Here is a 27,557-nt window from a genome sequence, read left to right as displayed (position 1 = left end):
GGTTATGTATAGGATATAATAAGAATAGATATAGAATATAAATATAAATGATTAAAATATTACAAAACATATTATTTTCTAGCCTACATAAATATGAAAAATCACTGCTTTATGTCTTCTTCATCTCGGGAGGCTTTTTCAGTTCATTCATAACAATTTGCTTTTGTTTAATGTTATTATTATTAGCAGTATTATTTATTATATCCATATTTATATTTGTTTTATTAAATCAAGCTAAGATTTGCCCACTTGTCAGGTTTTAGACCATATGGGGCACAGCATGTGTTTTAGGATATAAATCAGGTTTTTGAGCACATTTTGTTATTATTGTTCATTTATTCGTTTGCTGGAAATTAGAACTGAATTTAGAAATAGTTTTTAAATGAATATTTGCGTTTAACAAACAAAATTATTTATTTATAGACTAATTGATGTCTGTGCGTAAAGGTTTCCCTATCCATGAGCGAATGTGAAAGTTGTTCCATTATCTCTCATTCTCACGCAGTAGATGCTCTGTTTAACAGTTTTCTGTATAAAAAAACTGTTAACTGTGAACTGTTTGCTTGTGAAATGCTCATTTTTTTCACTTAGACTTACTTTGCGTCCTGTAAATAGTGAATGCGCTCTTGGCGTGATGTAGCTGACTCTTAAAGGGAATGGGAGTTGAGACTCTGATTGGTTTATTCTCAAAACACACCTATAACTCATTAATAAAAAAAAACTCAACCCTTTTAGACCATGTGCCATGGCGCAAAGCGCATTTCCCCGTCCTTAAAATAGCAAAAACGCGTTCTGACATGCCCTGAAAGCGTTTGCGCCCTGCGTTTTGCGCTCTGCGCATGGACCTTTAAAATAGAGCCCTCCATCTTTGTAGTCATTTTACTTATAAAGTCTCTAAATGCATATTTTCCCTATTCAAAGTCTGTCCCAGATTACCCAAACCATGCTGTTCCACATTATTAATTACATTTGATAATGTGGGACAACAAAAAAATGTTCAAAAGAAAAAAAATCTAAAAAACATTTTCAACACTTTAATACATATTTTATTACTGGAATAGATTACGAACATAATTTGACAACAATTGCAAACATTGTCTTAGTTATGACAGGTTTATGTCCTTAATCTAGTCAGAATCCTATGTCACTAACCTTGTCATCCAATTTTGATGAGAGCTTTCTGATTGACAAGTGCCCTGTCCCCCCTCTGTGTAACCCCCCAATGAAGTCATGTCAGTCACTCACATGAAGTTCATGCTAAATTTATATAAAAAGTCCTGTTGCCTGAATTTTGAAATAAACCCACAGAAGCTTAGATGTCCCAGATTAACCCATGTGCATTGTCTTCGCATCTTTACTGCTGTTTGCAGTGGAGGGACTAACTTTTGCATTTCAGTGAACGTAAAGCTGATGCTTTATAGAAAAATTTATTAATTTGGTCTTCAATCAATAAAAACTGCTGCTGTAGTTTTCTCTGTTCTTAGTGTTCAAGTACACTAGTGTTGAAGTTCAGCTTCTTCCCTCCTTGTTCGCTGTAGTTAAAGGGTAAATACAGTATTTGTTCCCTCCTTGTTCCCTGTACTAAAAGGTTAAATACCAAATTTGAGGGTTGTAAATTAAAGTTAAGCATTGTTCCCCCCTTGTTCCCTGTAGTTAAAGGGTAAATACAACATTTGTTCCCCCCTTGTTCCCTTTAGTTTACAATACAGATAGCCTTCTTAATTAGTCACCCACTATAAATTAGAAGAATTAATGTATGCTTTTTGTTTTTACAAGCTTTGGAGATGTAACATAAATTACGCTTTGAAATAATAGGTCACCTATAGCTTTCGCCATGAGGCTGTGTTCAAAATGACATCAATGTGCACTGCGAAGGGAGCACAATTGTCAACACGAAGATCGCTAAAACTGAACTGTAAGAATAGTTAGACAGCAAATTACACCTATAATAATAATTCCAACTTTTAATTTTAAAATGTTCTAAATGAATAGGGCATAGGGGGATAAGTGGGAATAGCTCCAGAGGTGTAGTTGGAAGTGCCTAAGTCTGCGACGCAGTTTGCGAATATTCGTTGGAGCGACGGATTTGGGAAACGGCAAATCAACAAGCAGAACTTGCGACCTTAGTTGGCTAACAATGGCTTTAGGAAACACACCCCTAGTAATTTAAAATAATTAGTCACAACTGTAAATATTACCAGACAGACAAATTAGAAATTGAATAAAAACATTTTATATTGTATAGCAGCACACCTTGGCATGATTTTTTTCATATTAAGGATTTTGAATATATATATATATATATATATATATATATATATATATATATATATATATATATATATATATATATATATATATATATATATAATATTTAACTGTAAATTATTTCATAACTGATAGTTATGAACAGCTTTGTTTGGAAGGAACTCAGCCTGACGAAAGAGTCTTTCCTGTATTCAAGTAAAAGATTTAAAGATGTCCAAACAAGGATACAGGTAAGTAAACTCTATTTCTTCAATAATATTTTATCAAAATTGTTTTCTCAAAAACTATTTAATTTAAGTGAAATGCAAGTTCACAAAATAAATAATTTTATTTACAAATAATCTTATTAACAAAATAAATGAAAAATAGCTAAACCAATTGACTCTTTTATTTTGTTTATTGTAGAGAATGTAAACTCTGAAAACCAAAATGTTGTTGTTGTTATTTTAACAATATAGTGTGTGTGTGTGTGTGTGTGTGTGTGTGTGTGTGTGTGTGTGTGTGTGTGTGTGTGTGTGTGTGTGTGTGTTTGTGTGTGTGTGTGTGTGTGCGTGCGCGTGTGTGTGCGTTTCGTTTTTTTCATCCCAAATTGATCTCTATGTGGTCATTCCAGCTTCAAAGTCTTTGGAAAGGTATGTGCTGTCACATAATTTATTACAGATATTCAATCGATTATAACGTGTCTTTGTAGCCAAAACATTGTTTTTTAAGGCTTTATCAGGGTATTTTCAAAACCTGACCTTTCTTACATTTTGAACAGAATCGAAATGTATCTGTGAGTGAGGAAGAAATTCTTACTGAAGTATCGAAACTGCAGTCTAATGGACAGTGCTTCAGAGACAAACCTTACCAAGCTCATGGTTTCTGGGGACAACTGTGTTGTTCTTTATCTATACCAAACACATTTAATAACAGAAAAAGACTTCACAAGATTTGGTTGCATACAACGGTAAATAAAACTTTTTTATTTCTTAATCTGTCATATTTTTTTATGTTTGATTTTAATAAATTAGTATTGTTATTGAAATATATGTATACAGAAGTCAGAATTTGTACAGTTGTTGACACAGTTGTTGTTTGCTAGTTTCAGCTTGGCACAAGAGTCATTTTTATGTTGTTATTATTGTTAGCAGTATTATTTATTATATGCATATTTATATTTGTTTTATTAAAATCAAGCTTAAATTTGCTCACCTGTCATGTTTTAGACCATATGGGGCATAGCATGTGTATTAGGATATAACTCAGGTTTTTAACAAACTTCAAAATTACTTGTCATTTATTATTTTGCTGGAAATTAGAACTGAATTTAGAAATAGTTTTGAAACAAATCTTTGTGCTTAATAAACAAAAATAATTATGTATGCTTGTTTCTGTCAAATTGTAAAAGTGGATTTTTCTAAAAAAAAAAAAACTAAAAAATTAAACAATATCCTGCTTATTAATAATAGTTATCATAATCATTTATATTTTTAATATTAATAAAGTGTGATTTTTAAAATGTATAATACATAATAAATATTAAATGTCATTTCTTAATTAAAAGCCAAATTTTTTATATTTATATAATTTATATATGATATTAGAATCCCTTTTAATTTTTGTTAATGATTTTATGTTTAAGAATAGGATATGTCACACTTTAAATAATATTAGTAAAGCACACAGGCCCTATATGTGCCATTTACATTTATTTCAGTTAATATTAAAAGCGAGTTCATGTTCTTACCAAAACATATTGGCCTTTATTTTAAATGCGCGTATGTGTAAAACAATATAATCTGCACAAAGAAATGATGGGGTTCTTCTCTAAAGTAGTTACTTCACCCAGTTTAGAGCATTATTATGGGCGTTTTACGTTATAAATAACTTGGTTGAAGCTGTGAATCTGCAACAGAGAAACTATGCATTTTGGGAAACACTCGTCAATACATCGTTCTGTACCCAAACAATGCATTATTCTATGATAGTTCAGCCGCAAGTTACATTGTTGTTTAGGAAACGCACCCCTGCCTATTTAACCTAGTTAAGCCTTTAAATGTAACTTTAAGCTGTGTAGAAGTGTCTTGAAAAATATCTAGTTAAATATTATTTACTGTCATCATGGCAAAGATAAAATAAATCTGTTATTAGAAAAGAGTTATTAAAACTATTATGTTTAGAAATGTGTTAAAAAAAATCTGCTCTCCTTTAAACAAAAATTGCAAAAAATATATATATATACAGGAGGCTAATAATTCAGGGGGCTATAATTGTATATATATAAATTTATTAATTTATCTGAGCAAATTGTGCATTTTATTTAAATACCTGTACTTTTGTGCATATTAGGAACAATCTTCAACTGAAGTGGAGCCTGTTTCCTATGAACAGCTATACTGTGTCTGCAAGCTACCAAACACCTTGGAACCATATGCTCAGTGTGAACATTGTAAAGATTGGTTTCACCCAAGGTGTGTGGGATTCAAAAGCATTGAGGATATTAAAGTTATTTCTCCATGGCTGTGTCCTGACTGCTCCACCAAAAAAATCAAACGTCCATTACGGAGGACAAAGCTTTCCTTTGGGAATCCAGATTCACCCCACTTGCATGACGCTGAAGAGGCAGAGCTAGAGGAGGATGAGGACAAATATGCTACCTCTGAAAGAGAGGTATGTCGAAAAATGCCCAAGTCAATTTCAGATATTTACAGTTAGTCAAAAATTGTAAGCCCACCTATGATTTTGTTTTTTGTTTTTAAATATTTCCCAAATTATGTAAAACTAATTCAGGATATTTTCACAGTAATTTCTATAATATTTTAAAGAATAAAATCAGTTTGGATTTTTTAAAAAGCATTTTAAGGTCAATTGTATTAGCCCCCATAAGCAATATTTGTTTTCAATTTGCAACACAACGAAACATCATAATACAATGACTTTCCTAATAACCCTAACTTGCCTAATGAACCTAGTTAAGCCTTTACATTGCATACTAATATCCTGAAAAATATAGTGAAGTATTACTTACTGTCATAATCATGGTACAGATAAAACAAATCTGTTATTAGAGATGAGTTATTAAAAGTATGATGTTTAGAAATGTGTTGAAAAAATCTTCTCTCCATTACACAAAAATTGGGAAAAAATATACAGGAGACTAATAATTCAGGAGGCTATAACTATATATACAGTTGAAGTCAGAATTATTAGCCCCCCTGAATTATTAGACCGCTTGTTTATTTTTTCCCTAATTTCTGTTTAATGAAGAGCAGATTTTTTTTTAACACATTTCTAATCATAATAGTTTTAAAAACCCATCTCTAATAAGTGGTTTATTTCATCTTCGCCATGATGACAGTAAATATTATTTGACTAGATATTTTTCAAGACACTTTTATACAGCTTAAAGTGACATTTAAAGGCTTAATTAGGTTAATTAGGTTAACTAGGCAGGTTAGGGTAATTAGGCAAGTTATTGTATAATGATGATTTGTTCTGTAGACTATCGAGAAGAAATACAGCTTAAAGGGGCTAATATTTTTGTCCCTAAAATGGTGTTTACAAAATTAAAAAAACTGCTTTTATTCTAGCCGAAATAAAGCAAATAAGACTTTCTCCAGAAGAAATAATACTATCAGACATACTGTAAAAATTTTCTTGCTCTGTTAATCATCATTTGGGAAATATTTAAAAAAGAAGAAAAAAAAATCAAAGGGAGGCGAATAATTATGACTTCAACTGTATATATATAAATTTATTAGTTTATCTGAGCATATTGTGCATTTTATTGAAATACCTGTACTTTTGTGCATATTAGGAACAATCTTCAACTGAAGTGGAGGCTGTTTCCTATGAACAGCTATACTGTGTCTGCAAGCTACCAAACACCTTGGAACCATATGCTCAGTGTGAACATTGTAAAGATTGGTTTCACCCAAGGTGTGTGGGATTCAAAAGCATTGAGGATATTAAAGTTATTTCTCCATGGCTGTGTCCTGACTGCTCCACCAAAAAAATCAAACGTCCATTACGGAGGACAAAGCTTTCCTTTGGGAATCCAGATTCACCCCACTTGCATGACGCTGAAGAGGCAGAGCTAGAGGAGGATGAGGACAAATATGCTACCTCTGAAAGAGACGTACATCTCAAAAAGTGCCCAAGTCAATTTGAGATAAATTTGTCGAAAGAGGAGTGGAACAAAATAAAACCAGGAGAAGGAAAAGGATATAGAAAACTGAAATATGGCTGGGCAGACGTCCTGTCCGAAAAAATTGGTGTGATGACAAACTGTGTTTTGGCCTTTTCCTATAATAAAGCAATTAAAATGCAATCAAGAAAAAGACTTTGTCCATATTGGCATGGAAAGGCTTCTTGTAAATTTCCTGGATGCACAAAGTTTAATTTGTTCATTTTGGAAGAACCTGAGGAAAATGCTAACTCTGTTATGGTTACTGTACAAGTGTCAGGCCAAGTGGACCACTCCAATGGGCTTACATTCCGAAGGCGTACCAGTGCAAGTGAAAGGGAAGCACTAAAGGGCAAGTTAGCTGTATATACACCCATTCACCTTCACACAAAAAAAATTGCTGCTGCTAGTGAGCAAAAGCTAATTGAGGGAAACACAAATGAGGTACCTCCACTTACAGTACTGCAAAAAATTTCAAGCGAAAAAAACCTTGAAAACAGAATGGACACAAATCCTTTTCTGGATTGCATGAAAATCCAAGAAGAACAAGACCTTAACCATGAGTTCAGTCATGTAAGCCATTATTATCTGCAGTTTGTGGCACTTTCCCCATTCATCATTCACATGTATACAACGGATCAGTTACAACTTTTAAATAGCTTCCAAAAAAAAGGCACTCTTCGCTTATACCTGGATGCAACAGGAACAGTTGTTGCTAATCCAAGGAAAGTTAAGCATGTACTGTACTATGCCCTTTGTTCTTCTGCAACATCAACAACAGGGCCAACAGTTGTTCCAGTTGCTGAAATGCTCTCATCTGACCAGAGCACACCATCCATTCAGCACTGGCTAACATGTCTTTCGAGGGACTTTTTTAAAATGTTCAAAAAACACCTACAACCGGAAAAAATTGAAACCGATTTCAGCTGGGCAATTATACATGCATGTGTACATGCTTTCTGCCAGCAAACAATACATAAATACTTGCAGCGGTGTCTTCTGGTGTGTAAGGGAATAGAACATTGTTCATTCCCTGTAGTGCACATTTGTGCAGCACACATGATCAAAATATTCTGCTGCAAGGTAGCCGGTATAAAAACATCAAAACCCACCAAGCAGCTCTTCATATACTCGATGGCATTGATGCAGAATGCCACAACACTCCAGGAGATTGAAGCACTGGTTAGAGACATTTTCACTGTTTTTACAGAGGAAAAAACAGCATGCTGCCAGGACAGTCTAAAAAATCTGCAGAATGCTATCCAAAACCAGACCATTGTTGTGGATTGGGAAACCTCAGAAGTAGAAGAGAAGGATGTCTATGCAGAGACATCACAAAAGACAATCAGGCATGACTCTCCCTTCGTTCAAGTGTTTGAATCTATCCTCTCAGATAGGAGAAAAAATTTGAAACAGAAAACCGATGTAGCTCCCTCAAATCCCTACCACTGCCCACTTTTGATTAATGTGCTTAGATCATACATAGGCACATTACCCCTTTGGACAGGCATCATGTTAAAACACCTTGGACAGACCCGTGACACCAATGCAACAGTCGAAAATTGGTTCAGGACAACAAAAACAATAGTCTTAAAAAATAAACTACACAGGCGGCCAGGAGATTTCATTCAGGTAATGCATGAATTCATCTCTGGTCGCCTGCGTGGAATTCGCATAACTGCAATCCGAAAAAATACTTCTGAGGACAAAGAAATAGAAGAAATTGACCAAACACTGAGTCAGGAGGAGAAATGGAGAAAAAAGACACCGAAAAAAAAAAAATCTAAATACTACAACCCACCAAAGACTCCCTCAGTCAAGGAAGAATCGTTCGCATCTCCTCCATGGTCTGGTCATGGACAGCTGGAAGGTCGCTCATTGACGCTGACCAACACATGTACCATCGATAATCTATTGTACATAATGCATCTAACTTTCAAGGACAGGCCACTCCTTCTTTACGAAGTTGAGGAAATAAAAACAAAAGATAAGTGGATAGATACATTGCTTGAGGTACATCAAAAGTTCTTGGCGGGCCAGTGGTCTCAAGGGAAGATCTTATGGCTAAAGGGAATGGAGAGATTTGAAGGAAAAGATCGATGGGATGCTTTTGGAACGGAAGATGACTTTGTGGTGTGTCGCCTTGATTACATTCATGCAACGGAAAAAATGTTTGTATGTGATGCACCCAAATGCCCTTCTCCTCAAATCCCAAAGCCTTCCTGGAATGTTGGTGTTGTGTAAGTCATAAAGCGCATTTTTAAACCAACAATTTTGGCTTTGTCTTAATACCAACGGAAATGTAAGTTCAAATATTATAATTAATTTCAATTGTCTTTAAGATGCAATGACTTCTCTGAACTGCAATCCTCCATTGACAACTGGGAGGTTTATGGGAAGACATTCAAGTGTCAGGAAAAGCACAGGTATGCAAACCTTTTAAAAAGTCATCCTTCATGGGAATAACATACTGCCTGCAAGAAAATGTCAAAATATATTTCACACATACAAACACCTATAAAGGATTGCACAGGATTACATGTTAATTTATTTATTTATTATTCAGTGTTTTTGATTGTTATTATAATAAAACAACATATTAATTGCTTCTGTTTCACTGTTTGTTTTGACATAAACAGTAATGGAGAGGTATGCCCGGGACAGAGAACCTACACAAACCAGAGGTTTATTCATGGAGTTCCTCCTTTTGTTGTCATGGCCGTCTATTCCACAGTCTACAGTAATGGTCATCCGGAACTGCAGCCACCAATGCTTCCTTTATCGGTGCTAATTTGTGGCGAAAGGCAAGACTCCGTTTGACTGACAGATTATAAATTTGTAACCATTCAATTCAAATTTAAACATAATTATAAATATATACATATAATTTCTATTAAAAATAAAAATTACAATAATTACAAGTAATTTTGTTCCTTTGTTTACAATCATTAATATAAAATAACTAATTATATAAAACAAAGGAACAAGATTACATTTAAATAATATATGATTATAAATAAAAATTTTAATTATTATAATTAGTTATACATTTTATGTAATCTTGTACCTTTGTTTTTAATTGTTTTTGCATTAATATAAATAATATTTATTATTATTACTTTTATGTAATCTTCTATTTTGCTTCATAATCAGATATCAACCTGTTGCTGTGACATATAATCTGGAGACAGAAAGTCATTTTGTTTCATTTCACCGGCTTACTGGTGGCCACTGGAATTTCTACGATGGCATAAAGGAACTACGTCAGCCAGGCTCTGGGGACCGACAGGCAACCAGTCAAGTGATAAAAACAGTGTTCTCCAAAAAATGCACTGTAGGTCATGTTGTGCTTGTGAGAGTAAGTAACCACTTTATGGCAAATGTATAACCCTCTACCAACATTATGTTGTTGATTCAGAAAATGGCTCTATAGTTTATGAATTATTCTTTTAAAATGTATACATTCATGTTTTAAGTATTGTCATGATCACTGATTTATATGATGTTTGTGCATTATAAGCCAAAAAAAAAGAGTAACATTTACAATATAAGTTCGTTTTTTAATTTTTTTCAGAGTCCAGGAGAAAGGAAACCTGTTTCAGAAGCACTATCTCCTGAAATTCCTGAAGTGTGTATCAGTAAAGAATGTATATGCATTTACAAATGCAACAGTGTATATGTGTTTGCATTATTATTATTATTATTATTATATTGAAATTGATTTAATACGGATATAGAGCCCAATGGAGAAAGAATAATCTGACACAGAGAGAACAGTAGTAAACACAACCAAAATAAGTTTGGAGTTTTAGAATACAAAGCTAAATGTACTCAGTATAATATTTGATATAAGTAATACATGCGTAATATTTCAGATGTTAATGTCACAGACTATTGCCAACTTGTACATGTCCATTTAAATACTACTAAAGTAATTTCATTTTTTTTTTAATCTGATTACAGATTCTAGCAGAAGAGCAAGACATTGACATGCTCTTTGTGGAAACAACATCAACCAAGAGTGATAAAACACTCTTTAAGGTATACATCATGGAAAAAAAATAATATTATACAACAAATAATAAATAATTTAACATATTATGTAATTAGAATTAATTAAAAAAATGCATAGCATTAAATCTATGAAATACATTTTAATACTGCTTTTAAATAGCACAGGTGCAATGTTATATTTCTCCACAGAAAATTGATGATCAAAAAGAACTACAGGAACGTGAATGTTTATCACAGGAATTGGGGGCTTGCTGCTATCAAAGGGTTGGAAATAAGTAAGGAAAACATATTATGTTATGTTGGTTATGTTATGTCATGTTATGTTATGTCATGTTATGTTATGTTATGTTATGTTATGTTATGTTATGTTATGTTATGTTATGTTATGTTATGTTATGTTATGCTAGGTCTTTATATATACATATAATTTTTTTGTTTTTTCAGAACAATGCATTCGGAAGTAAAAGATATCCGATGGATACAGTGCAATTCCTGTCACGGTTGGCTTCACACTGATTGTGCAGGAATAGATGAAAGCAAAGAAGGGACTGAAACATCATTCAACTGTGGATGCAAAATTACAGTGCCTTATCGTTTAGAAAGGTGTCAATTTTTCAGCAGTCTTCTTTTCCTGTGATCTAAAAGGTTTTATGCACTAACTACATTTTTTTTAGAACAAGGGCTGTTGCAAGAAAGACATCGCTGGAATCTCTGATTACAGATGAGGAGATTAAAGTAAATGTTATATTTTTACACAAATCACATATATGTACAAAATTGAAGACTACAGATTTTGGAAAGATTAAATGACGAAACAGTTGATATTAATTTAAAGTGACTAAATGTATTATTTGTGCTTGGATCAACAGAAACTTGCAAATAACCTTAAAACTGGGGTGCTGAGATCCAACCGCATGTTCCTGAAACGTCATCCTAATTTCAACTTAAAATTCAAACAAAACAGAGAAAGGCTGATCAGTATCTTCAATGAAAAACAGGTATGGCAATGTTTTCAATAATTTGTTGTAATAAAATTCTTTAATATGATAACTATGACTTTTAAAATGAACCTTTTCTTTGGGGATATACAGATAGAAGCCATAGTAGATAGAGTGGAAACTGTATTGGAGCGTAAAACGACTATGAAGAACTTTGTAGAAAACTTGAAGGAACTGTCTTTCAATTTGGACGTTATGACACCTGAGGTAGTTTTTTTTTCTTCCTATCTTGGCCTTTACAGTTCATCTCAAATTCTTTACCCTTTTTGGTTTTAAAATATTAATTTATTTATGTATTTATGTATACACTTAACAAATTGTACAAGTAGCAGGTAATGAAATTTAAGTTTTTCTTTTTTTATATATATATGAAGGTAACCATCAGCATTCTTAGGAGACTGGAGGGGTTCAATCGTTATGAAGCTGAAAAGGCATTTTTAAGTCATGTTGCTTTTGAAGGTAAGAGTAAGTAAGAGTAAACATGTTCACATGTATATCACATTAGTGTAAAAACTAAGAGGTAATTATGTTAAAGATATCTTTATATATTTATATATTTCTATTTATAGATTAAAACCGGATGGGAAAAGGTGAACATTTCTATGGGCAGAGCTCCTGGATTTTCTTTTTTTTTTTTTGGAAATGAAAGTGGTCATTAGTGGTCATGTTCTGGCTCTTTGAGCGCTTTGTATTGTCATATATTTTATTTTTAAAGGTCCATAACCTAAACGTGCTTATATTTATTAATGTACTTTTTTATATTTATTCCCTTTATCTTATTTATGTGTCACCTTACGATTTATTCATTTTTCCCCCTAATTGTTTTTTAAATAATTGTTAAGCTTTAATTAGTTTTTTCTTAAGATTTGTTAATAATAAAAAATTGCTGTACTATCTTTGTGTTTTGTCTTCCTTATAGCTATTTTCATTAATAACGTCAACTAAATGTAACCTCTTACAATTTCCTATACAAATTACCATATCATAATGGATGGCCTTTTGCATCTATTTCCCAGTTGCAAGCATATCCTAAATCTCAGAACTCTCCCATAATATAGTAGCGCCTACTAAACGCCTATAAGATGTTGAGGCTAGGCAACTCTGTGAAGTCGGCACCCCATAACAAATAATCCCCAAACGTTTGTGCTGGTTTGGGTCTGAGATAATAAGCATTATTTTTTGACCGTGTGTGTGACTTTCCACTCCATGTTGCTCAAACTTCAAATCAACACAGGTCGTTTGTGCTGGTTTGGGTCTGAGATAATAAGCATTATTTTTGACCCTGTGTGTGACTTTCCACTCCATGTTGCTCAAACTTCAAATCAACACAGGTCGTTTGTGCTGGTTTGTGCTGTTATGCAATAGGAGCTCACCTTTTTTCGGTTATAGTGGGTGCTGCTGTTAATGCACTTCTCAGTTAATCAAAACATAGGTTGCATGCATATTTACAGCTTAATTAGGGGTGGGTCACGGGTGGATAAGATCAATCAACAGAAGTTGGTTTTATATTTGCGCATTTGTTCATTTAAAAGTCCCTATATCGTTTACCATGTTACTTTGAATATTCGATCGGAATTAGCATGCAAGTATGACTTCTAAACAACATTAACACGAATTGACTGTGAACAATGTTGTACTTTAATGGTAGTTGGCTGCTAATATGATTTGCCTATTTACAATTTACAAAGAATACTTTTCCAAAATTAAATTAGTAGGAGAATGTCTGAATATCCGAATATAAAACCAACTTTACCTCTATGATCAATCATTGGGTCTACAAGCTTTAACTACTTTTTATAAAATATTAAGGTGTTTACAGCTGTAAAGGTTATTTCGGACTTGTTTTTAAGTGCATCACCTCAAATGTTATTCAGTATTCTTGTTTATTGATAACTGATCAACAAGTCACATAAAAATAAAGTAAAAAATTATAGCAAACGAAATTCGTTTCAAAAATATTTATTTTTTAAAGAAAAATACGAATTATATTTTGTTTGTCTCACGGGTGGATGATTTATTTCGCTCTGAGGAAAATAAAGATTAAATGGATGCTTCACTGTAATTGTATCACAGATCTCAGTTATATATTTGCAATTTTTTTTAATATGTCATTGTTTTAAACATTATAAGCATATAATTTTACTTGCTTATGCTTTCATTAATCTCTCTCGCGGCAAGTACAGGCGAGGGATTGTTTATTAAGAAACCCATATACATTTAGAGTTCAAAGAAAATATCTTAATATTAAAAAGCATGTAGCGTAGCCAGAAAAATAGACTATGTGCATACATCAGACAACTGGGTGAGCCTCATGTATTGTCAAAATAACTTGCAAAAAAACGCACTCTGCGTTCTAACCTTACAGAACAGACTGTAAAACATATGTGCCCATTGATCATTCAGATGATAGCCTACTTACTTTCTGATAGCACACACAATCTAAAAACTTTCTCTGTATCCGAGACGTTTTGAACTTATTAGAATGCATTCGTTTACTGTATCCTTGCTGAGAAGTTTACAGGGGTTCACTGGTAAGAGAAATGTATGAACGTAAAACCTGCTTCTTTTTATTTGTAATTATTGGTAATTACTGGTATTGTTTTCGTTATTATGTAGGCCTACTGATTCAAATTACTGGGGTGTGGGAGACGGAGCGCAATCGTCGAATATATATATAACGCAAGCCGGCGCCACGGTATTCACTGCGACTGCATCATCACTTTAACTTTTATTCACATGACTAGATGTGGTGGACTGTCATGATTTTGGCTACTGCAGGATGCTACTGAATGATGCGTTTCAGAGGGGATTTAGAAGTTGGAAAGCCAAATGTGTTACCATTTATGTGAAGCTGCTTTGAAACAATTTACATTGTTAAAGCGCGATACAAATAAAGCTGAATTGAAAAAGCTGAATGTGATGAATAAGTGGTATACTTCCTACTAAAAAAAAAACAGCTTAAACCAGGCTGGTTGGCTGGTTTAAGCTGGTCGACCAGGATGGTTTTAGAGGGGTTGTGGCCATTTCCAGGCTGGTTTCCAGCCATTTCCAGCCTGGTCTTAGCTGGTCAGGCTGGGAGATGACCAGCTAACACCAGCTTGACCAGCCTAGCCAGACTGGGAGCCCAGCCCAAACCAGCTATGTCCAGCTTAAACCAGGCTGGTTTTTGCTGGATTTAGCTGGTAATTTTCCAGCCTGACCAGCTAAGACCAGACTGGAAATGGCTAGAAACCAGCCTGGAAATTGCCAAAACCCCTCTAAAACCAGGCTGGTCAACCAGCTAAAACCAGCCAACCAGCCTAGGCTGGTTTAAGCTGAATTTTTCAGCAGGGTTTTAAACATTTCTGTAATTTGCACAGTTATATACTGTATTTCACCCAGTCTAATACTGCACATTCTTTTTACAGTAAATAACTGGATTTACTGTTGCATTATGTTAATTTATTGTGACGTCAAACAACATATACAGCGATTTACCGTATTTTTGAAAATTAGTGTCTTATACTGTATTTTCCAAAACGGCTTCGATGCCACTTTGTGGCGATTCGACTACTCTGCACCACAGAATTTGCCAAATTATGTTTGAGGACCCTGGAGCAATTCTGGAGGACAATTTATTAGCGTGCCTGACCTACATGCTTCACTATGGTAAGCTGAGGCAGTATTTCATTTTACAGAATGTTTTGTGGACGAGAATAGAACAAATTAATGTATAAAATTGGCTAATATTGTTTTCTTTGGTTTGGAGTTATTTCGCCCATTTGAGAAATATAACATCTATTTAGTTGTTTTAGTTTTTTACATTAACACTGCTATTACTTTGAATAAGACTGATTATGACTTTTAGCCATTGTTCTCGTCATATCTTTTTATTTATTTACATAACAGGTGTGCGGTGTTGCAGCAAGTTTTGGTTTAGGAGGGAACCAATAGTGATGCAAACAGTTTCGGAGGACACATTAGCTCAATCGACGGTCCGACGGAGAGTATTTTCCCCTAGAATAATATAAATGAAAGACCAACAAATAATCCAGGTAAAATCACATCTGTCTGTGCTGACAACACTCGATGTTGATTTGAGCACCTCTATAACTTGGTTAGCATTTGTTTGCTCAGCAACATTGGCTAAAGCGATGTTAAAATGGTAACGTTAGCTAAACTGAGCTAAGTTTACACCAAATTGAACTCAAACTCATTTTAACAAGCAATTTTTAACTTATATTGATTATATATATATATATATATATATATATATATATATATATATATATATATATATATATATATATATATATATATATATATATATATATATATTAGCTGTTGTGAAGTCATTTTTCTCTGGTTTGGAGTATCTTAAGTTAGCTTGAAAAAATAACATTGCAACGTAATAACATTACTTACACTAACGTAAATCTATACAATATGCTGATAACCACCCTTTTGCTAACTATTGTTTTAGATTATTTCAGTTGGGTTTCAGACAGATACTTAATTTTGTAAATTGATATTAACGTACATGAAGACGTTTTTTTTCTTTATCACAACTTGTGACATTTTGTTTAACATAATTGTTACCATTATGTATTTTTCTGTTTAGATATGAACCGGCACAGCAGCGCTTACAGGTTTTGTCTGAAGAAGAAAACAATGAAGGAACATCTTGATCAGCACAGTCTTATGCTTAAAATAAGCAAGAGCAGTACACAATCAAGGTAAGCAAATTAAAAAAAAAAAGTTGTGTGAAGGTTGTGGATTATAGCATAGTATTCTTATCTGTATTTTTGCCTTTTTCTATGGTTTCAGTATAGAATCCTGGGAGCCTATCTGTGCAAACTGGAACTCATACAACTGTAACTGTACGTCTATTCGTTTTTCAATATAGTACTTTTAATACAAAATGTGTCACATGTTTAGTTGCTAGCTAAATTTTAAAAAAAATTCTCTTTTTTTATCAAGCCATGTACTAGTGTATTTTTATCTTTGTTTATAAATATATGCATTTGTCTATGTATTAAATGTCTTTTCCCCCTTTCGTGTTGCCTGAATTTTTATTTATTAATTAGAATAAATAAATCCAGAGGATGAAACAAACTACACAGCAACAACCAGAGAGAGCCAGAAGTAGTGAAGAGAAGAATGACAACCATAAACAACAGAGTGTTATCCTTCTTTCACCAGCTAACTGAGAACTTGGATTAGGTGAGACACATTCTCAATAATTTTATCAGCATTCAGCTTGTTTTAGTTTATTAGGAATACATAAAACAAATGGTCTGTCCTGCAGTGAATCACCACATCACAAAGTCTACAATGTTTTTATAAAACCCTGTAGGGGAAAAATAAACAGCACATTCTGGTTAGTAATCTTTTAAACATGTTAATGAGCTGGTTATGACTAGGAGCCAGTTGCTCAGTTCCAGCTGAAAACTAGCCCAACCCAGCTGCCATGCTTCAAAATAACTAAGCAGTATATGATTTTTTAAAACAAGCTCGCTTTATGCTTATGTCAGTCTGTTTCTTTTTATCCAGAGGTCTCCATAATCCTGTACTGGGACGAATCTTGACCAGATGCTGTGGTGGTTATGGAGCAGTGGAAAAAGAGAGACTGATTCCTGAAAGACCCCAGTCATTGATTAGTCTCTGCATTGATTCAGTGGGCCAGACTGAACACCCACCGGTGACCTCTCCAGCCTCCTTCGCCTAGACTGTCGCTTTTTGCACAAGAACTTTGGCCAGAGGAGAACTGGTCGTGCCCAACTGAGCCTGGTATCTCTCAAGGGCTTTTATTCTACACTTTTAACAGTTTGTGAAGTTTGTTCCATGTCACTGTCGCCACTGGCTCGCTTGGCTTCGATTGGTGGATCGATGGATTTGCTCCTCAGTGTTTGGACTTTCAGCAGTGACATTTACATTACACTTACCTAAACTGAACTTCAACTCTGAAAACTGGACTGAAGCAGCTTCAATTTACAAGAACCTCTATGTTAAGCTGCTTTGACATATATGATCTACATTGTAAAAGTGCAATAGAAATAAAGATGAATTGCATTTGAACATGTGACTTCAGACATTGTTGAGCATTTGACACCAGAATTAGTAACATTTTAAATTTGGGTCCTTTCTGAGTCAGCTACACGAAAAAAAAGTGTTACATGCAGAACTGTTGCAAACAATTTATTTGTGTTAAATTTAAACAAACAAATAAAGTTTATTAATGTTCAACTTAATTTATTTGTTTAAATTCAACACAGATAAAGTGTTTACAACCACCTTACATAAAAATTGAGTAAATGCAAGGAGTCATCTCTAAATAATTTTTTTCAGTGTAATAGTTATTTCTCCAACAATATGCAGACAATTAAACTATTATTGTACAGGCATGTTCTAGTACTTTGTGTGATTTATTTATTTTTAATCTGTTGATTTTAATGCTTAATGTAATTTTTGCACATTTGCCTTAAGTGCTTTAAGCATTATTAATGTTTAAAAAAAATGTAATATTTTGTAATTGTGTCTGGTGTAATGTCAGTAGTACTAAAAACAATTGATTTTCTTAACAATATGCAGATCAGACACATAAATTAGTTTTTTACATGTATGTTCATGTGCATTGTCATTTGAAATGTTTTTCTTTAAATAAGATAATTTAAATGATTGAAAAGTAATGTTTTTACAATTTAAAAAAATGTTTTAAGCATCTCCAATGTTTTAAATAGAGTGTTTATTTTGTTAATATTTTGTAATTGTGTCTTTTTATGTCAATAGTACTAATATATATATATATATATATATATATATATATATATATATATATATATATATATATATATATATATATATATATATATTTATATTTATATATATATATAATATCAATAAAATATTTAGGATAAAATTAAAAGGTTTACAGTAGTTAACTGTTTACTTTTTTTACAGTAATTAACCATTTTCAGACACTACGGTAACATGCTGTAAACTGATTTACGGTTGTAAACTGTAAATCTCAAATACAGCAACAGCTTTTTACATCAGGCCTTTACACACAAATTAAGCAGTTAAAAAGTTTACAAACATTTAATGTTCCTTTGAAATGACCTTTGGTGCAATAAATAATCATAAATAATTAAAAATGTTAAAATATTATTTAAATGTATTTTATAACTATGAAATTTAATTACTAAACAATAAAGCCTTAACTTGCCAAAAAATGCTCCACTTTACCACGGTAAAATAATGCCCCCACTTATGCAATATTAGAACCGTGTCTATATAATCATGGAAAATATGTACACACAATAACATCAAAGTTGCATATTTGTAAAATAAAGAAAATAAACAAGATGCGCTTTCTCTCATGCAGCCTCCGTAAAAAAAGCACGTCAGCAAAGAACTGGCTACTTGACAAAAAGAAATGCATGCAGTGTCGGAAATGTTGGTCGGGCTTCTCGCTTTTTTAGATAAAAAAAAAAGATCTCAGAATAACCTACTGGCCTAGGCTATTTTAATATCTAAAACAATAAAGCATCAAAAACAAAACTTATATCAGCACATACAAATTAAAATATTTTAGAATATCATAATTGTGGGGTGGCTGGTGATGGCATTATCTTTAATTAAATATTAAATATTTTAATAATAGAAGCAGAACTAACAAAACTTTCCTAGGTACAATCCAGCACTAAGGAAACAAGACTATTTTGGTAAATAGGGAGCAACTGGGGTCAAGAGACCTCTAAATTATCTAATATTTTTTTAGGCCTACAAATAATATGTTTTGGCAGCACAAACGAGCAAAAACTGTGAGGAAAAGAAAATAACAAATTCTTAAACGAATATATCTGATGTTCATTTCCACCAAACAAACCAGCACAAATATTTTGGTTATATCTAAACAACTATAACCGATAAAGTGTTTATTTAACTGCACGATCCAGCACAAATCAAGTAAACAGAAACGAACGACATCAGTTTGGTGTGATTTAGAGAAAATAATGGGAAGTGTTTTTATTAAGCAATATGTAAACAATAAAAATGAATAAAGTGTTTATTTATGGGCACAAATCAAGCACAAAGGAATGACACCAGTGTGGCATGATTTAGGGAAAATAATGGAATGGAGTAACGTTGCGGCTCCCGAAGTGTTTTGATTAGGCAAAATCTAAACAATGAAAATAGATAGAGTAAATTGATATGAATCTGGGTTTGATGAAAGATTGAAATGTTGTCTACAAGACCCTAGTGAGCTATTCAGTGCACCCTTAAGGACTGCTGAGATATAGCGCCACCAATTGGGCCAAGAGTGCAATGGTACATAGCTGTTTTTGTATTGCTTTATTGCGATTTATGACAAGTTCAGAGGTCAATAAACTGAAAATGGTACAGTAATTTCGTATAAATCTGGGTTTGGTATTAGAGGGGAACATTGTCTACAAGACCCCAGTGAGATAATCAACGCACCCTCCAAAACTGCTGAGATATCGTGCCACCAATTGTGCCAAGAGTGCAATGGTACATAGTTGTGTTATGATTTATTGAGTTTAGAGGTCAATAACCAAAAAATGGTAGAGTAATGTGGAATGAATCTAAGTTTGCTGATAGATTGGAACATTGTCTGCAAGACCCAAATGAGATGTTCAACACACCCTCAGAGACTGCTGAGATATAGCGCCACCAATTGTGACAAGAGAGCAATAGTATAACTTTTTGCCCTGCTGTATTGCGATATATGGCAAGTTTAAGGTCAATAATCAGAAAATGGTACAGTAATGTTCTATGAATCTGTGTTTGCTGATAGATTGGAACATTGTCTACAAGACCCCAGTGAGATATTCAACGCACACTCAAAGACTGCTGAGATATAGCGCCACCATTTGTGCCAAGAGTGCAAAGGTGCATAGCTGTATTGCGATTTTTGGCAAGTTCAGAGGTCAATAACGTAAAATTGGTACAGTATTATGGTATGAATCTGGGTTTGCTGATAGATTGGAACATTGTCTACAAGACCCCAGTAAGATATTCAACGCACCCTAAAAGACTACTGAGAAATAGTGCCACCAATTGTGCCAAGAGTGCAATGGTAAATAGCTGTATTAAGATTTTTGGCAAATTCAGAGGTCAATAACCTAAAATTGGTACAGTAATGTGGTATAAATCTGGGTTTGCTGATAGATTGGAACATTGTCTACAAGACCCCAGTGAGATATTCAACGCACCCTCAGAGACTGCTGAGATATAGCACCACCAATTGTGCCCAGAGTGAAATGGTCCCAAACTGTATTGCGATATTTGGCAAGTTCAGAGGTCAATAACGTAAAATTGGTAGAGTAATGTGGTATGAATCTGGGTTTGCTGATAGATGGGAACATTGTCTACAAGACCCCAGTAAGATAATCAACGCACCCTCAAAGACTGCTGAGATATAGCACCACCAATTGTGCCCAGAGTGCAATGGTCCCTAGCTGTATTGCAAAAATTGGCAAGTTCAGAGGTCAATAACCTAAAATTGGTACAGTAATGTGGTATGAATTTGGGTTTGCTGATAGATTGGAACATTGTCTACAAGACCCCAGTGAGATTTTCAACGCACCCTCAAAGACTACTGAGAAATAGCGCCACCAATTGTGCCAAGAGGGCAATGGTACATAGCAGTTTTTTCCTTGCTGTATTGCGATTTATGGCAAGTTTAGAGGTCAATAACCTAAAATTGGTACAGTAATGTGGTATGAATTTGGGTTTGCTGATAGATTGGAACATTGTCTACAAGACGCCAGTGAGATTTTCAACGCACCCTCAAAGACTACTGAGAAATAGCGCCACCAATTGTGCCAAGAGGGCAATGGTACATTGCAGTTTTTTCCTTGCTTTATTGCGATTTATGGCAAGTTTAGAGGTCAATAACCTAAAATTGGTACAGTAATGTGGTATAAATCTGGGTTTGCTGATAGATGGGCACATTGTCTACAAGACCCCAGTAAGATATTCAACGCACCCTCAAAGACTACTGAGAAATAGCGCCACCAATCGTGCCAAGAGGGCAATGGTACATTGCAGTTTTTGCCTTGCTGTATTGCGATTTATGGCAAGTTTAAAGATCAATAACCAGAAATTGGTACAGTATTGTGGTATGAATTTGTGTTTGCTGATAGATTGGAACATTGTTTACAAGACCCCAGTGAGATATTCAACGCACCCTCAGAGGCTGCTGAGATATAGCACCACCAATTGTGCCCAGAGTGCAATGGTCCCTAGCTGTATTGCAAAAAATGGCAAGTTCAGAGGTCAATAACCTAAAATTGGTACAGTAATGTGGTATGAATTTGGGTTTGCTGATAGATTGGAACATTGTTTACAAGACCCCAGTGAGATTTTCAACGCACCCTCAAAGACTACTGAGAAATAGCGCCACCAATTGTGCCAAGAGGGCAATGGTACATTGCAGTTTTTTCCTTGCTGTATTGCGATTTATGGCAAGTTTAGAGGTCAATAACCTAAAATTGGTACAGTAATGTGGTATAAATCTGGGTTTGCTGATAGATGGGCACATTGTCTACAAGACCCCAGAAAGATGTTCAACGCACTCTCAAAGACTACTGAGAAATAGCGCCACCAATTGTGCCAAGAGGGCAATAGTACAGCAGTTTTTGCCTTGCTTTATTGCGATTTATGGCAAGTTTAGAGATCAATAACCAGAAAATGGTACAGTATTGTGGTATGAATTTGAGTTTGCTGATAGATTGGAACATTGTTTACAGGACCCCAGTGAGATATTCAACGCACACTCAAAGACTGCTGAGATATAGCGCCACCAGTTGTGCCAAGAGTGCAAAGGTGCATAGCTGTATTGCGATTTTTGGCAAGTTCAGAGGTCAATAACGTAAAATTGGTACAGTATTATGGTATGAATCTGGGTTTGCTGATAGATTGGAACAGTGTCTACAAGACCCCAGTGAGATATTCAACGCACCTTCAGAGACTGCTGAGATATAGCACCACCAATTGTGCCCAGAGTGCAATGGTCCCAAGCTGTATTGCAAAAACTGGCAAGTTCAGAGGTCAATAACCTAAAATTGGTACAGTAATGTGGTATGAATTTGGGTTTGCTGATAGATTGGAACATTGTTTACAAGTCCCCAGTGAGATTTTCAACGCACCCTTAAAGACTACTGAGAAATAGCGCCACCAATTGTGCCAAGAGGGCAATGGTACATTGCAGTTTTTGCCTTGCTGTATTGCGATTTATGGCAAGTTTAAAGATCAATAACCAGAAAATGGTACAGTATTGTGGTATGAATTTGTGTTTGCTGATAGATTGGAACATTGTCTACAAGACCCCAGTAAGATAATCAACGCACCCTCAAAGACTGCTGAGATATAGCACCACCAATTGTGCCAAGAGTGCAACTGTACATAGCTTTTTTGCGATTTTTGGCAAGTTCAGAGGTCAATAACCTAAAATTGGTACAGTAATGTGGTATAAATCTGGGTTTGCTGATAGATTGGAACATTGTCTACAAGATCCCAGTGAGATATTCAACGCACCCTCAAAGACTGCTGAGATATAGCGCCACCAATTGTGCAAAGAGTGCAATGGTACATGGCTGTTTTTGCCTTGCTGTATTGCGATTTTTGGCAAGTTTAGAGGTCAAGAACTTAAAATTGGTACAGTAATGTGGTATGAATCTGGGTTTACTGATAGATTGGAACATTGTCTACAAGACTGCAGTGAGATATTCAACGCACCCTCAAAGACTGATGAGGTATAGCGCCACCAATTGTGCAAAGAGTGCAATGGTACATGGCTGTTTTTGCCTTGCTGTATTGCGATTTTTGGCAAGTTTAGAGGTCAAGAACTTAAAATTGGTACAGTAATGTGGTATGAATCTGGGTTTGCTGATAGATTGGAACATTGTCTACAAGACTTCAGTGAGATATTCAACGCACCCTCAAAGACTGATGAGGTATAGCGCCACCAATTGTGCAAAGAGTGCAATGGTACATAGCTGTTTTTGCCTTGCTGTATTGCGATTTTTTGCAAGTTCAGAGGTCAATAACCAGAAAAATTTACAGTAATGTGGTATTAATCTGGGTTTGCTGATAGATTGGAATATTGTCTACAAGACCTCAGTGAGATATTCAACGCACCCTCAAAGACTGCTGAGATATAGCGCCACCAATTGTGCAAAGAGTGCAATGGTACATAGCTGTTTTTGCCTTGCTGTATTGCGATTTTTGGCAAGTTCAGAGGTCAATAGCCTAAAATTGGTAAAGTAATATCCTATGAATTTGGGTTTGCTCATAGATTGCAACATTGTCTATAAGACCCCAGTGAGATATTCAACGCACCCTCAAAGACTGCTATGATATAGCGCCACCAATTGTGCCAAGAGTGCAATAGGACAATGTTTTTGCCTTGCTGCATTGCGATTTATGGCAAGTTTAGAGATCAATAACCTAAAATTGGTACAGTAATGTGGTATGAATCTAGGTTTGCTGATAGATTGGAACATTGTCTACAAGACCTCAGTGAGATATTCAACGCACCCTCAAAGACTGCTGAGATATAGCGCCACCAATTGTGCAAAGAGTGCAATGGTACAGCTGTTTTTGCCTTGCTGTATTGCGATTTTTTGCAAGTTCAGAAGTCAATAACCTAAAATTGGTACAGTAATGTGGTATGAATCTGGGTTTGCTGATAGATTGAAACATTGTCTACAAGACCCCTGTGAGATATTCAACGCACCCTCAAAGACTGCTGAGATATAGCGCCACCAATTGTGCAAAGAGTGCAATGGTACTTAGCTGTATTGCGATTTTTGGCAAGTTCAGAGGTCAATAGCCTAAAATTGCTAAAGTAATTTGCTATGAATTTGGGTTTGCTGATAGATTGGAACATTGTCTACAAGACCCTAGTGAGATCTTCAACGCACCCTCAAAATCCAATGAGATACAGTGCCACCAATTGTGCCAAGAGTGCAATGGTACTTGGCTGTATTGCGATTTTTGGCAAGTTCAGAGGTCAATAGCCTAAAATTGGTAAAGTAATATGCTATGAATTTAGGTTTGCTGATAGACTGGAACATTGTCTATAAGACCCCAGTGAGATATTCAACGCACCCTCAAAGACTGCTATGATATAGCGCCACCAATTGTGCAAAGAGTGCAATGGTACAGCTGTTTTTGCCTTGCTGTATTGCGATTTATGGCAAGTTTAGAGATCAATAACCTAAAATTGGTACAGTAATGTGGTATGAATCTAGGTTTGCTGATAGATTGGAACATTGTCTATAAGACTCCAGTGAGATATTCAACGCACCCTCAAAGACTGCTGAGATATAGCGCCACCAATTGTGTCAAGAGTGCAATGGTACTTCGCTGTTAGCAATTTTTTGCAAGTTTAGAGGTCAATAACCTAAAATTAGTAGAGTGAATTGATATGAATCTGCGTTTGCTGATAGATGGGAAGATTGCTTACAAGACCCAAGTAAGATTTTCAACGCACCCTCAAAGACAGCTGAGATACAGCGCCACCAATTGTGCCAAGAGTGCATTGGAACAAAACTGTTCTGCTGTGTCAAAATTAACTAGTGGTACCTAGCCTGAAAATGCTAGTGTTTAATTTGTGTATAATCTTATTTCTGGTGTTGTGATTGACAAGTACAATATGTATAAGCTTCTTGCAATTTTTTTAATAAAAAACCAACAATAAGCTTAATAATAATAATAGAATTAATAATAATATTATTAATAATTTTTATTTTTATTATTTATATTAATATTAGTAGTATTAGTACTGTTAAATTCATGTAAATTTGTATAGGTATATAGTTAATTTGTCTATATATACATATATATATATATATTCATACACACAGGGCTGCCATGGTGGCGCAGTGGGTAGCACTGTCGCCTCACAGCAAGAAGGTTGCTGGTTCGAGCCTTGACTTGGTCAGTTGGCCTTTCTGTTTTTGCATGTTCTCCCCGCTTTCACGTGGGTTTCCTCTGGGTGCTCGGTTTCCCCCACAGTCCAAAGACAAGCAGTACAGTTAAATTGGGAAGGCTAAATTGTCCATAGTGTACAACTGTGGATGTTTCCCAGAGATGGGTTGCAGCTGGAAGGGCATCCGCTGCATAAACCATGTCCTGGAGAAGTTGGCGGTCATTCCGCTGGGGCGACCAAAGTTTAATAAAGGGAATAAGCCGAAAAGAAAATGAATGAATACATATACATACACTTAAATAAACACAGACACAGGAAAATGTATTGTGTACTGTGTATGAATATATATATATATATATATATATATATATATATATATATATATATATATATATATATATATATAGAGAGAGAGAGAGAGAGAGAGAGAGAAAGAGAGAGAGAGAGAGAGAGAGAGAGAGAGGGACATATTTTACACACACATTTATAAATAGGTACATATTAATAAATTTTTTAATAAAGGTATATAGATTAATTGGCATTTATTTCAGTACAATATGTATAAGTGCATTGTAAAATATTTTTATTTCACTACTACTATTACTACTAATAATAAAAATTAATAATAATAATAATAATAAATCATTATTAATAAATGATTATGTATTAGCATCTTTATTTTGTGTAAATTTATAACACAAACATACTTTTATTATCTTTAGTGTTAAACATTTTTAATGTGAACACACACACACACACACATAGTTTATAGTACACACATACATAGTATGTAGTAGGCACACAAATACATAAAAGTTAAAAATAAAACATTAAATGAATATGCAAAAAACTTGGCATATAGCACCTCCAACTGGGCATTTATTGAAATGACTGTATTTTGACCGTTTTTAGGTCTGTCTTCTCAATGGGATAGAATTATACATATTTATACATATGCAGACGCGTGTATAGACGTATACTATTAACCTGTTGTGTAATATTAGAAAGAAAATGGTACAGTATTCAATTATGCAATAGCTCATTCAGTTCAATTCACATTTATTTGTATAAGGTGTATAAAAAGGTGTATAAGAAGTGCATTGTCTGTTCTTTGAAACAATAGGTTTAACAAAACTTGAATTGTATTTACAGGCGTGGCTTTTAGAAAAAGCTACTGAAATCTAATACAAATTGTAGTATTTGCAGATAAAACATATGCATTAACTTTTACAACTTGAATTAATAAAACAATTATTTTGTATCTGAAATCCTTGCTGAGGCAGGCACTGTCTATTCATAGGTGGGTCATGTGAAGTCTTCATAAAGGACTATTTCTGGAAAAAAACAGAAATATATTGTACTCAAACGATGGCACTGTCAATGATTAATCAATGATGCAATTAGATTTCATGCTTGCAGCCCGTTTTCTATCTTATATCAGTTTCATTTAGCATTTTTCATTTTTCAAAAAGAAACATAAATAAACACGGTCCCTAAGATAAGCGCGAATAAGAAGCTGAAAAACGGAAGCGTCGCGGTTTTTAAGGTGGACCGCATAGCGTCAATAAGAAGCTGCGAATAAGAAGCTGGATTCAGCCTAGCGTCAATAAGAAGCTGCGAATAAGAAGCTGGATTCAGCCTCGTGGGAGTTCAGGGTCTGAAGAATCACGGAAACACCTGTTTTATGAACGCTGTGGTGCAGTGTCTGAGTAACACAGAACTTCTGGCTGAATATCTGGGTCTGGAGCAGTATAAATATGAATTAAATGAGCGGAGGATCAACGGGATGATGAAGAGTGAGGAGGTCAGAGGGGAAGTCACGGACAAGCTGGCATCGTTAGTAAGGGCGCTCTGGACAAACGACTACACGCCTCAGCTGTCGGTGGATTTTAAGGTGAGTTTCGAGTAACCTACGCAAAGAAAACTGCATCCGTGCAATCAGTGTGAAGACATTCTTTGAACTGTGAACTTGTTTTCCTTTCAGTATAGAGTGGAAATTTTGATTTATACTGAAGCAAATCAAATCAACAGGTGAATCATTAGATGATTCAGATTCTGAGAACCGGATCAAAGATTCATTGAAACAAGTGAGATCATTTGAAAAATAGAGTAACTAAATTGTATTGGTTCTCGAGTAAACCTGTGAAAACAGTGGGCTATTTGTTTTACT

At 34.5% G+C, this 27,557-nt stretch overlaps 1 protein-coding gene across 5 annotated transcripts in view; it reads left to right on the top strand.

The window, feature by feature from the left end:
• Window positions 1-27,557, top strand: part of usp43a (ubiquitin specific peptidase 43a) — a 238,101-nt gene that overhangs the window by 20,873 nt on the left and 189,671 nt on the right. For 3 of the 5 annotated variants that reach the window (XR_012407384.1, XM_073953089.1, NM_001089402.1), the window contains 1 exon segment: window positions 27,037-27,281. Coding sequence is in view for 3 of the 5 variants with exons in the window: in NM_001089402.1 (NP_001082871.1) it covers window positions 27,037-27,281 (245 nt within the window). In the remaining 2 variants the exon portion in view is untranslated. 5 annotated transcript variants of the gene reach the window in all.

The sequence above is a fragment of the Danio rerio genome, chromosome 6 (assembly GCF_049306965.1).
Source record: "Danio rerio strain Tuebingen ecotype United States chromosome 6, GRCz12tu, whole genome shotgun sequence".
Taxonomy (NCBI): domain Eukaryota; kingdom Metazoa; phylum Chordata; class Actinopteri; order Cypriniformes; family Danionidae; genus Danio; species Danio rerio.
The sequence above is the reverse complement of the archived record's forward strand: the minus strand, read 5'-3'. Positions and strand labels throughout refer to the sequence as shown.